Source organism: Phyllostomus discolor, chromosome 9, assembly GCF_004126475.2.
Source record: "Phyllostomus discolor isolate MPI-MPIP mPhyDis1 chromosome 9, mPhyDis1.pri.v3, whole genome shotgun sequence".
Taxonomy (NCBI): Eukaryota; Metazoa; Chordata; class Mammalia; order Chiroptera; family Phyllostomidae; genus Phyllostomus; species Phyllostomus discolor.
This window is the reverse complement of record NC_040911.2, coordinates 40451404-40464645: the sequence shown is the minus strand read 5'-3', so window position 1 is coordinate 40464645 and position 13242 is coordinate 40451404. Positions and strand designations below refer to the sequence as shown.

The 13242-nt window shown below is 39.5% G+C and overlaps 1 protein-coding gene across 10 annotated transcripts in view; it reads right to left on the bottom strand.

Moving 5' to 3' along the window:
- CLUL1 (clusterin like 1) overlaps positions 1 to 13242 on the bottom strand; it is a 34537-nt gene that overhangs the window by 9456 nt on the left and 11839 nt on the right. For 9 of the 10 annotated variants that reach the window (XM_036009240.1, XM_036009237.1, XM_036009238.1 and 6 more), the window contains one exon: positions 6127 to 6264. The exons of the other annotated variant lie outside the window; for it this stretch is intronic. In XM_036009240.1, coding sequence (XP_035865133.1) covers positions 6127 to 6264 — 138 coding nt within the window. The remainder of the gene's footprint in view (positions 1 to 6126; positions 6265 to 13242) is intronic. 10 annotated transcript variants of the gene reach the window in all.

Sequence of the window (13242 nt, the reverse complement as noted above, 5' to 3'; positions counted from 1 at the left end):
TATCAAAATGCCAGTGGCTCTATGCAGAAATCAACAAGCTGATCCCAACATTCATGGAAATGCAAAAGGTACAGAATAACCAAAACAATCTTGAAAACAAAGAATAAATATGGAGCGCGCGCGCACACACACACACACACACACACACTTTGAATTTCAAGACTTACTGCAAAGTACAACAATCAAGATAGTGCAATATTGGCATACGATAGGCCTATGGCACAATGGAACAGACCTGAGGGTCCAGAAAAGAGCCCTTACATTTTCTGTCAATGGATTTTCAACAAGAGTGCCAAGACAATTCTGTGGAAGAATGAATAGTCTTTTCAGTAAGTGGAACAAAGACAACTGGATACATAAGTACAGAAGAAAGAAGTTGGGACTCCTGCTTAACACTATATATAAAAACTAACTCAAAATGTATCAGAGACTTAAATTCAAGAAGTAAATCTATAAAACTCTTAGAAGAAACATAGGTATAAATCTTTGTGATCTTGGATTATGATGTTCTCTTAGATAAGACACCAAAATACAAAAAAAAAAAAAAGAAAGAAAAGAAAAGAAGTAGGTAAACAGGACTTCAAAATAAAAACTTTTATGCTTCACAGGTACCATTAAGAAAGTGAAAAGACAGAACACAGGAGAAAATATTTGCAAATAATATATCTGCCAAGGGTCTAGTATCCAGAATATATAAAGAACTCTTACAACTCAACAATAAAAAAAAAGACGATAAAATTAAAGTATGGGCAAAGGATTTGAATAGACATTTCTCCAAAGAAGATATACAAGTGGCCAATAAACACATGAAAAGATGCTTGACATTATAGTGATTAGGGAAATTAAAAAAATAACAACACAATGAGATACCACTTGACAACCACTAGATTGGCTAAAATAAATGATTAAGCAGTAACAAGTGTTGGCAAGGATGTGGAGGAATTAGAACCCTCATGCATTTCTGTAGGAATATAAATGGTGCCCCTAGGTTGGGAGAGAGTTTGGAAGTTCCTGAAAATGTTAAATATAGAGTAACCATGTGATGTGGCAATTTTACTCCTATATATACACTCAAAAGTATTGAAAACATATGTCCATTTCTGGTCAAGATGGCAGCATAGGTAGACATAGCTCACCTCTTTGCACAACCACATCAAAATTACAACTAAAATATAGAACAACCGTCATTCAGAACCATCAGAAATAGAGTTGAATGGAAGTCTGAAAACTACAGAATTAAAGAAACTACGTCCTTTCAGACTGGTAGGAGGGCCCAGATGCAGAATGGGCTGGTTCCACATCGTTATGCAGGTGATAAAAATTCAGGAGTGAAATTTCAAGAGAGAGGAGTCCTCGCTCACACCAGGTCCCCCTGCTCAGTGTTCCAGTGCCAGGAGGGTAAGTGCCCACAATTTCTGGCTGCAAAAACCAGTAGGGTTTGAGTCGGTGGAAGAAAGTTCTGATTCCTCAAGCAATTCCACTTCAAGAACCCACACATGGACTCACCTACTCAGACTCACTCCCTCTGAGTTCCAGCACCAAGATGGCAGCTTGAAAGGTACCAGTGGCATGTAGGGAGAGACTGAAGTGTCTGGCATCAAGAAGGACAGAGGCCATAGTCCCTTTTGTAAACCCTCCCCCATAGAGCCAGAGCTGGCAAGCTGGTGCCATATTTGAGACTCCATCAACCTGGCTAACACTGTTTGACCAGTGTAAGAGATCCCCAGAGACTCTGCCTCACCCAACTTACTGGCCCACCCAAGTTGCTTTTCCATATGAATGGCTGCTCTTGACTCATGTTTCATAACTTCCTAATTCCTCTCAAACAAGCAAGGCTGGCCTCAGGGAGCCCCAGGCCCAGCACTGGCAATAGCCAGCCTATGTTCACAGCTTGGCTCCACCTGGAAATCTCCAAACCCAGCACCAGTAGCAGCCATCTCAGATTGCTTTATAGCTCAGGCAGGGTGGCCCCAGGAAAAACATAGGTGGGGGATGACCTTGGCCTGCAGCACCAATGAAACCCCAGGGCCAGTGGACCCAGTGGACAGCTACACACCATATCAGAGTACCACCACCCTGCCCCTGCACAGCTGATCCTCCATGAGTGCAGAGGTTGGTGGTCAGTGGTCACAGCCAGTCCTTGAAGCTAACTGGCCTGGGTAAATGCCTCCCATTGACCTGCCAACAGCAACCAAGGCTCCTAAGAGGAGGGTATACTCAGTCCACATGAAGGGCACACTGGAGTTCCAGCCTGGGTAATAGGGGAGGCTGTGCCACTAGACCCTACAGGATACCTTCTACATTAGGCCACACTACCAAGACATGGAGTCAAAGCAGCTCTACTTAATACATAGAAACAAACACAGGAAGGCTGTCAAGATAAAGAGACAATGATACATGGTCTCTATTAAAGGGACATGTCAAAATTCCAGAAAAAGAGCTAAATGAAATGGAGATAAGCAACCTATCAGATGCAGAGTTCAAAACTGGTTATAGGGATGTTCAGGGAACTTTGTGTGGACCTCAGCAGCATAAAAAAGATCCACTCAGAAATGAAGGATACACTAATTGAAATAAAGAACAATTTCCAGGGAAACAACAATAGAGTGGATGAAGCCAAGAATCAAATCAGTGATTTGGAATATAAGAAAGCAAAAAAACCCCAACAACAACCAATCAGAACAAGAAGAAAAAAATAATCCAAAGAAATGAGGATGGTATGAGCAGCCTCTGTGCAACTTCAAGAGGCCCATCATAGGGGTGCCAGAAGGAGAAGAGAAAGAGCAAAACATTGGAAACCTATTCGAAAAAATAATGAAAGAAAACTTCCCTAATTTGATGAAGGAAATAGACATGCAAGTCCAGGAAGCACAAAAAGTCCCAAACAAGATGGATGCAAAGAGGCCCACTCCAAGACACATCATTAAAATGCCAAAAATTAAAGATAAAGAGAGAATCTTAATAGCAGCAAAAGAAAAGGAGTTAGTTAGCTACAGTGGAGTTTCCATGAGACTATCAGCTGATTTCTCAAAAGAAACTTCGAAGCTAGAAGAGATTGGCAAGAAATATTCAAAGTCATGAAAAGCAAAGGCCTATAGCCACAATTGCTCTGCCCAGTAAAGCTATCATTTAGAATCAAAGGTCAGATAAAACTAGCTTCCCAAACAAGAATAAACTAAAGGGGGTCATCATCACCAAACCATTATTATATGAAATATTAAAGGGACTTATTTAATAAAAAGATCAAAACTATGAATAATAAAATGACAACACATTTCTATCAACTATTGAATTAAAAAACACACTAAGCAAACAAGAAGAATGGAAACAGAATCATAGATATGGAGAGCATTTTGATGGTGGCCAGATCAGAGGCAGTGTGGGGGAATGGGTGAAGAGGTGAGGGGATTAAGAAGTACAAAGAAGTAGTTATAGAATAGCCATGGCAAGTAAAGTACAGTATAGGAAATGGAGTAGCCAAAGAATTTATTTGCATGACCCATGGACATGAACAGTGGTGTGGGGATTGCCTGAGGGAGTGAGGGTGCTGGGTGGAGGGGGACCAAGGGGGAAAAACTAGGATAACTATCATAGCATAATCAATAAAATACAATAAAGAAAATATTTCCACACATCAATTTGTACACAAATGTTCATAGAAATATTATAATAGCCATAAAATGGAAACAAATCGAGTGTCATCAACTGATGAATAGATAAACATGATATATCCACACAATGGAATATTATACAGTCATAAAAAGGAATAAAGTTCTAATATATGCTATGATGTGGTTGAAACTTGAAACCATTATACTAAGTTAAAGATGTCAGTCACAAAAGATTGTGTATTGTATAATTCCATTCATTTGAAATGCCCAAAATAAGCAAATTGACAGAGACAGAAAGCAGGTTAGTGGTTACCAGGGCTAAGTAGGAGAAGGTGTAGAGGGAAGGGGAAGTGGTAGCTAATGAGTATGGCGTATCGGTGCAGTTAGATATATTCTAAAATTAGATAGTGGTGATGATAATACAACTTTTTTAATATACTAAGAAACACTGAATTGTATCCTTTAAAAGGTTGAGCTTTATGGTATGTCAACCATATTTCAATAAAGCTTTTATTTTTTAAGATAAGATCAGTGGAACCCACAGCACCTTAAGGCATTTTTAGTCACCACATAGACATAAAAATAAATGTTTTGAGAGAAGGAAGAAAGAAAACCCACATTTAGCAGGTGTCTCTTTTGAAGTATGACAATATGTACCCATTAGCTTTTGCTGCATGAAGAGGATGTGAGGTAGAAGAGGCAGAGTGGGGACTTCGTCAGTTCTGGTAATGTTTTATTTCTTAATCTAGGTGGTAGACACATGAAGTTCTATTATTTTATTCTTTATATATTCAAAATAACATGCACTTTATAATAACAATTTTAAATGGCATGGGAACACATTAGGACGTCCTTTTCTTTGTGCGTCGCCTTTGCAGTGATCAGTTTGGGTTTCATGTATCCTCAGTTAGGTGCTGTGTGCTGTCTCTGAGGCATTAGCCAATGTATTCTCAGTATCTGGTGCTGTACTCTGATTGTGTTTATACTGTATTATCTAATTTCTTCTGACTTATCTTTTTTCCAGTTTTATTAAGAAGTAACTGACGTATGTCAATGTATAAGTCAGCACATCATTGCAATGTATACAGCATGCAATGTAATGCATGATGGATTGGTTTACGTATGTATATTGTAAAATGATTCTTGTGTTAGGACTAGTTACTATCCATTATCTCTTATAGACACAATAAAAAGAAGAGAGAAGAAAATTTTTCTTGTGGTGAGACTTCTTAGGATTAACTCTCTTAACATCTTTCATATATGCCACACAGCAGCATCAGCCAGTCATTACGTTGCACATTACATCTCCAGTACCTATTCATGGTATACCTGGAAGTTTGTGTCTTTTGACCAGCTTCGTCCAATCCCCTCCCCCATCTTCTGTGTTTTTTTTTATGACAACCAGTGAGAGATTATTCATTAAAGCTTCTAACTGATGAAAGGAAGTTAATGATGAAATATTTAAGTGGGACTATTTTTCTAAGTGGTTAGTATAGTAGTGTATATTTTTCTCTTATAAAAACGTCTGTTTCTGTATGCAACCTTACAACTGTGACTTAAAGTACAAGCACTTGTATAATGAGCATCATTAATACTTCAGACACTTTATTTAATCCACAAAACACCAGTATAAAGTAGCTCTATTAATCCCATTTTCCAAATGATGAAGCACAGGGGCAGAGAGTAACCCAGCTAGTTAGCAATGCGGGAGAAACAAGATCTTTCTCGCTCTAACAAAAAGGTCCAGTTTACTGCCATATGTTCAACCTCCTACTCCAAGTCCTTAGGTACATTTTTTAGAATTTTTTTACTTTAGAGCTTTAGCAAGGTAAAAACAAAAACAAAAAAAACAAAAACAGAAGCACCAAAATAATAAAATCTTCTTGGTATTTGCAAGGAATTTTGTGTTCAGGCCTTAGTGGGCAAGGAAAAGCAACTCTAGTTACCAGAAGTAAAGGGAGATAAGGGAGGGGAGGAAGAAATGCAGGAAGAGTTTGGTGGAGAGGATTTCTCTCCTGGGGGTGGAACAAAGAAAGTAGTCAGAGCTTGGAGGAAAAAGTCTGCTTGGAGCTTGTGAGGAGAAGGCACTTCCATTTTTAAATACCAATTAGTACTTAACCCACCAACTGGAAGAAGTCTAATGCCACTTTCAAAAAGAAAAAAGAAATTCACTTGGCTACAAATTTGCTTACCAAATAGGCAGATTGCTTCATTGGTGGGTTGCCTTTTCTTTTGCAGCAAGAAGGAAGGAGGTGTCCCAATTTGTTCATAGTTCTCTTTTGTACACATTTGTATTTGTTTGGTCTCCAAACATAAAAACTTTCACAGGAACAGGTAGGGAATTTTAAAAAGGGAAAATGTGATTTCACCTACTTTTGAATAATAAAAGTTTATAAACCTACACTGAGCACATCCAACTGGAAATGAGATGAATCCACAATGCTTGTAAAAGTGACAGTTTTGACTTCTGACCAGAATACTATTGGAACCCTGAGAAAATAATTTCATTATTTACCTTTCCATAGGTAATCCTGACATTTTTGGCATCTTGCATGAACTTGGACACATTCTGACAAATTCTGGCCACGTTCTCCACACAGCCCTCTGTCTTGCACAGGTACTGTCTTTGAACTCTGGTTTGCAGGGTCAGCGTCTGCAGGTAACACAGCATTTACACATCAGCGTCATTAGGGTCTGCGCTTTAAGGGAGTGGATACAGTGCTTTTCTTTTTCTTACTGGTGCTTTCAAAATCTTCTTCCTGGATTCAATCACAGGAGTGCATGTTGGTGCAACCATTTGCTAAGACAATTTGACATCTGTTAAAAATTGCATATATCCCTTAATTCAGCAATCTCATTGCTACTCTTATTACTCATCATTATTAGTACGTTCCCCTTTGCCCCACCTCCAGAAAGACTTTCAGTTTCTGGAAGGGATCATGAGGAATTATTAATGCTAACTGTCTTTCAGAGAGAGATCTGATGGGGCAGGACAGGGTAGCTTTCATTAATTTTATTCTTTGTATATATGAATTATTTTAAATTTAGTATGTCACATTTTTATCCTCATTATTTCTGATGTCAATAGGGTTAACTAAACAGGAGATTGTAAGATACTTTTCTCTTTAGACTGGTATTTAAAAAGTCTAATAATTATTGTAATTTTTAAAGCTACAATTGAGAAGTACATTGGAGTTTCAAAGATATTGAACATGTCTGTTTCTTAAACTAAGTAGTAGGGATTTATTTTAATACCATTTTTTTTTGCATTTCATATATATAATGTTATAAACAGTGGGTTGTTTAGGAGAAAGCATCTAAAGCAGATCAACTTTTTTCTGGAAGAATTAATTATATAAAAATGATGATGTGCCCTGGCTGGCGTAGCTAAGTGGATTGAGTGTGGGCTGTGAACCAAAGCATCACAGGTTCGATTCCCAGTCAGGGCACATGCCTGGGTTGTGGGCCAGGTCCTCAGTGGGGGCCACATGAGAGGCAACCACACATTGATGTTTCTCTCTCTCTCTTTCTCCCTCCCTTCCAGTCTCTAAAAATAAATAAATAAAATATTTTTTTTAAATGATGATGTAAAAAGAAGCCAATCCAACAGCACACTGACATTCCCAATTGAGTGTTTTATGTTAGGAAAAAATCATTAATTTATAACCTGTTGATTTTCTGTTATATTTAATCCTCAACATTTAAAGATGAAACATGTCATCTGGAGATGAAGTGTGCAATCCACTGCTTAAAACCCCATGAGGCATTTGTTAGGACATATGGTGTGTGAGGCAACCATCTCCTTTGCTGAAGAGAAAGTCATTTTCTCCAAGCTCCCAGCTCTAGAGGCATCTCCTTTTAGTGGCATCTCCTCTTGCCCCCCAGGACCTCCATGGGCAGTTCTACTGTGAAACAAGTTTCTGCTTTATGTAGTATTCACTTGCTTATCTTTTCTAGTAGACTCCGACCCCCTTGAGGGATGGGATTTGGTCTTATCCTTTTAATCTTTTTTTTCTTCCACCTATCCTTCTTCTATCATTTCACTTGTGATATAGTAATGTAATTGTGCACTGATCTGTCTGTTTTCCTTTCTCTGGGCTGAGCTCCTAAAAGTCGGGGGCTATGTAATAATATTGTCATATTTCCAGCATCTGGATTAATACTTGGTTTACACACCAGGGATGGCAAACCTCGGGTCCCTATGACACCGATTCCTCATTCTACACCACAGCAGTAACTCACCTCACTTCAGTCTCCCCATGACAGAGCCTCGGGACCCCGGGACCGTTCTAGGCAGCTGTCTCTGATACACATCAGCTACTATGCACCTGCATCTGTTTCCTCCCACAAGGGAAAATTAAGGTCAGCACTTTCTGAAGTAGGATTGGAACCCAGATCTCCCCACACCCAGCACTATGCCAAGCTACTACACTGAACAATCTTATTCAACAGGATCTCATCTCTTCTTTCCAGGTGATAGGGAACTTAAGAGTTGGAAAATTTTAGTTTAAGTAATAGCTAATAAGCTTAGTAATCAATGCATGTAAAAGCTTTTGTTCCGGGAACTGAAAGTCTGACCCACCCTGAATCCAGGAGACCATCAGCAGTTCCACCTTTGTTCCTGAGAAGGCTGCAAGCAACTCAAGGTGATATCTGAGCCATTGTACTCCAGGGTGAGATGACCACCACCCAGGACACAGATAAAGACCACCCACCACCTGGGGCACAGCTTAAGACCATCGCCCAAGGTGAGAATGCTGGAGTTGGGTTTTTTTAATCCAATTAACTCCTCCCTGAATTTCAAAACCCCTCACCACACCTTGTTTATTCTCTGCTAAAAAACCTTGGCCTGAAATTCCAGAAAAGACAAGATGGTCTGTTAGGGTGTGAACCTACCATCTTCTCAGATCACTGGCCATCTGAATAAAGCACCCATAAAGATTCACTCCCTGTCTCTGCTTATTGGGTTTGGTAGTGACAGGCAGCCCGAACTCCAGTGTCTTTTTTTTTTCTGGTTTCACAGGGATTTATAAGTCCAGTGAGGACAATTGAAAAAGCTGTTTTATCAGAAATAAACCCAAGTCTCTATGGTCAATTAATATTTGATAAAGGGGGCAGCAACATAAAATGTAGTAAAAATAGCCTCTTCAACAAATGGTGTTGGGAGAACTGGATAGCTACGTGCAAAAAAATGAAACTCGAACACCAACTTACACCTTACAGAAAAATAAATTCAAGATGGATAAAAGACTTAAGTATAAATTGTGACACTATTAAAGTCCTAGAGGAAAATGTAGGCAGGGAAATCTCAGATATTTCACGCAGAAACATTTTTATTGACATGTCCCCTAGAGCAAGGGACATAAAGGAAAGAATAAACAAATGGGACCTCATCAAAATTAAAAGCTTCTGCATGGTTAAAGAAAACAGTATTAAAATAAAGAGAACCAATTGTATGGGAAGACATATTTGCCAATGATACCTCAGACAAGGGTTTGATCTCCAAAATATATAAAGAATTTACATGACTACACTCTAAGAAGACAAGCAACCCAATGAAGAAATGGGCAAAGGACTTGAACAGACACTTCTCCAAGGAGGACATACAGAGGATCCAAAGACACATGAAAAGATGTTCAATATCGCTAGCTATCAGAGAGATGCAAATTAAAACCACAATGAGATACCACTGCACAACAGTCAGAATGGCCATCATAAACAAAGCAACAAACAACAAGTGTTGGAGAGGTTGTGGAGAAAAGGGGACCCTAGTGCACTGTTGGTGGGACTGCAGACTGGTACAGCCACTATGGAAAACAGTATGGAACTTCCTCAGAAAACTCAAAATGGATCTGCCTTTTGACCCAGCAATTCCACTGCTGGGGGTATATCCTAAGAACCCTGAAACACCAATCCAAAAGAACCTTTGCATCCCAATGTTCATAGCAGCACAATTTACAATAGCCAAGTGCTGGAAGCAACCTAGATGCCCATCAGTAAATGAATGGATTAAAAAACTGTGGTACATTTACACAATGGAATTCTATGCAGCAGAAGGAAAGAAGGAGCTCCTACCCTTTGCAACAGCATGGATGGAGCTGGAAAGCATTATGCTAAGCGAAATAAGCCAGGCAGTGAAAGACAAATACCATATGATCTCACCTTTAACAGGAACCTAAACAACAAAACAAAGAAACAAGCAAAATATAACCAAAGACACTGAAATAGAGGACAGGCTGACGGTGACCAGAGGGGAGAGGGGAGGGAATTTCAGGGGAAAAGGGGAAGGGTTTACAGGAACAAGTATAAAGGACACATAGACAAAAACTAGGGAGTGGGTAATAGGGGGGAGGTGAGGAGGGATGGGTGGGTGGGCTGGAATGGGAGCAAAAGGCAGAAAACTGTACTTGAACAATGATTAAAATAAATAAAAAAAATTCTTCCACATGGAGATTAAAATGAAACAACACTCAAGAAACTAAAAATAGTATGAAACAAGCTATTCTTGCATTTGTTATTGCCTCTTCTGTTTTAATAGTATCCATTATCCAATTTTAGCTGTTTTTTGAATTTTGCTTTTCGGACAATCATAACAAAAACAGCCCATTCATGAGGCCACCTGTGCTCAGTGATCACTCAGTGAATGTTGGCCACTATGCTGAACCAGACATGTGTGATAGTTTCCTATTACTATTGTAACAAATTGCCACAATTTAGTGACTTAAAGCAGCGTGTGATCTTACAGTTCTGTAGGTCAGAAATTTGAAATGGGTCTCATCTGGCTAAAATCAAGGTGTTGGCAGGGCTGGTTTCCCTAGAGACCCCAGGAGAGAATCCATTTCCACACCTTTCCAGTTTTTGGAGGCCACCTATATATGGTCCCGTTTTCCATCTTCACGGCCAGCCAAGTGCAGTTGAGTCCTTCTCAGGCTGCCATCTCTATTGATTCTTTTCTGTCTCCTGTCCCCACTTAGAAGGATCCTTGGAGGCCCTCTGATAATCCAGAATAATCTCCCTATTTTAAGGTCAATTGATTAGCAACTCAATTTCATCTGCAATGTTACTTTCCCCTTGCCATGTGACCTAACATAATCACAGGTTGTAGGGATTAAGGCACTGACATCTTGGGGAAGCTGCTATTCTGCTGACCACAAGGAGTAAAGTTCAAAATATCTTCTCATTGGATGGATTTTCTAGGGCAACAGCCTTGTCTTTCACCTGCCACCTGTCCAGAAAAGTGATGGAAACCACATGTAAATACCTTCTAACCCCTGCCTGCCTATTTTTTTTTTCTTTTATCCTCATCTGGGACCTTTTTCACTGCTTTTAGAAAGAGGAAAGGAGAGAGAGAGAAACATTGATGCGAGTGAAGCATCAATTGGTTGTGTCTTGTACATGCCTGGACCTGGGATCAAACCCACAACCTTTCGAGCCACACCAGCCAAGGCTACCTGCCTATTCTTGATAAATTATCCTCATGTGTTTATCTGTGAAGAGAATGTCTCCTCTGTTGAGTTTGCTGTGCACCATCTGGTTAGGGTAGAGGTACTGGATAAAGAAGAATACAAAGGTGTAACACAGGCTCTTTTTGTTTGCTATTTTGATTTTTGTCTTTAATTTTTGCATTTATAGGGAACCGTGGATCTCCAAGTTATCACTGAGGTGAAGGTGGTACAAGAGGCAGGGAGGTGGGGGTCCACGAACCAGCTGAGAGTAGGGTCTGGTCCAAGAATGTGTGAATGGGGAGTGAGCCCTGGCAGGCTGGTGAAAACCACATTCTGAGTTGGCGGGAGAAGGGAGTTGCAGTGGTTGGGAAATTGTTTCCATTTCAACTTCGTGAATTATTAGTACTCCTGTGCACATCTGAATGTAGCAAATCACATGTAAGATTGCTATACAAGGTGAAATACAGTGTAGAAAGGGGGCATAATTTTGTTTTAATGAACATGTTCTTTATCATTGGAATATTGCTCCAAGGCAATTGATATCTATTTAAAATTTCAGGCAAAAATTATCCAATATCATCCCCACATTGATATACAGGATCTGGCAGAAGTAAGGACTGCTTGAGTGTGGTTGGTAGGGTAATAATATGGGTATAATAACTTATAGTTTTAATTTGAACATTTCACCTAAAATGTCATAAGGTGTGCTTGAATGTGATATTGTTATGTTACAGATTTACATACTTATGATTTTGCAATAAAAGATTTTGTTATTAAAAAGGGTGTTATTTGTGCCGGACCTAATATTTGATCTATTGCCCTTATGCTTTTCTTGAATATTTGGTGAGCTTGGAATCTCAGAATGGAATACCAGACAAAACACCTGACTTACCAGAAAAGTCCACCAGACCCTGAAATAGAACCTAACAACAATTCCAGGAATGATGGCTGTTCCACTCATAGAACAATAGGACGGGAAGGGTGTAATGCATTTTTTCCTGGCTTCAGTTTCTGACAGTGTGAGGTAAGCCCCGCCCACACAGAGGCCTGTTATGCAATGTCATGGCAATTTTAAGAATTTGATTCAAATGTTGCCAACTACAGCTGATATAATTGGGAAATATTTTGAAGGAGCCCTTTCCCCCCTGCATACAAAAATATCTATATACAATTAATATATACAACTTGATGAGTTTGGAAATAAGTATATACCCATGAAATCATTCTCACAATTTATACCATAAAGCTATCCATCACCTCTAAAAATGTCTGCCTGTCCTGTTATTATTATTATTATTATTATTGCCAAGAACTCTTAACATAAGGTCTACACTCTTAGCAATTTTTTTAAGTATCCAATAGAGCAAGGGTGTCAAACTCATTTTCACCAGGGGCCATATCAGCCTTGTGGTTGCCTTCAAAGGGCCAAATTTAATTTTAGGACTGTATAATGTAACTACTCCTTAACTATAGGGGCAAAGAGCTCAGCACTGCCGCGGGGTAGAAACAAGGTGCCATGCCAGATAAAACAAGGTGGAGGGCCGGATTTGGCCCACAAGCCTTGTGTTTGCCACCTGCGACATAGAGTATTGTTAACTATGGGCACTCTGCTATGCAATAGATCTGTAGCACGCACTTATTTATTTTACAGAACTGAAACTTTGTACCCTGACCACCACCTTCCCATTTCCTCTTCCCTTCAGCACTTGGCAACCACCATTCCACTCTCTGCTTCTACGAGTTTGACTATTTTAGATTCCTCATACAAGTGAGAGCTAATTGTATTTGTCCTGTGTTTGGCTCATTTCACTTAGCATCATATCCTCCAGGGTCATCCATGTTGTCACACATGACAGGATTTTGGAAGGAGCCCATTTTATTTTTGGTGTCAGGGGAGCAGCCTCTGTGGTCAGTAGGAAAGAAGTCCCAGGAAGTGCAGATCCTACAGTTGGCTCACACAGCAACTTTCATTTCTGAGATGCTGTGTCCTGGCCACTCTACAGAAGCCTGAGGACGTTTTCTCCTTCTGCCTTGAAACATGAAGCAGAATTGTTTTTTCGACATGAAATATTGAAACATGGGCATAAGTGGCATTGATAGAAGGCAATGCATATGTTTTACAGAAATTCTTATTTCTGAAGTTTTGGGTTTGTCTATGAGAAGTTTCTGTGGTTCCGTGCATAAAC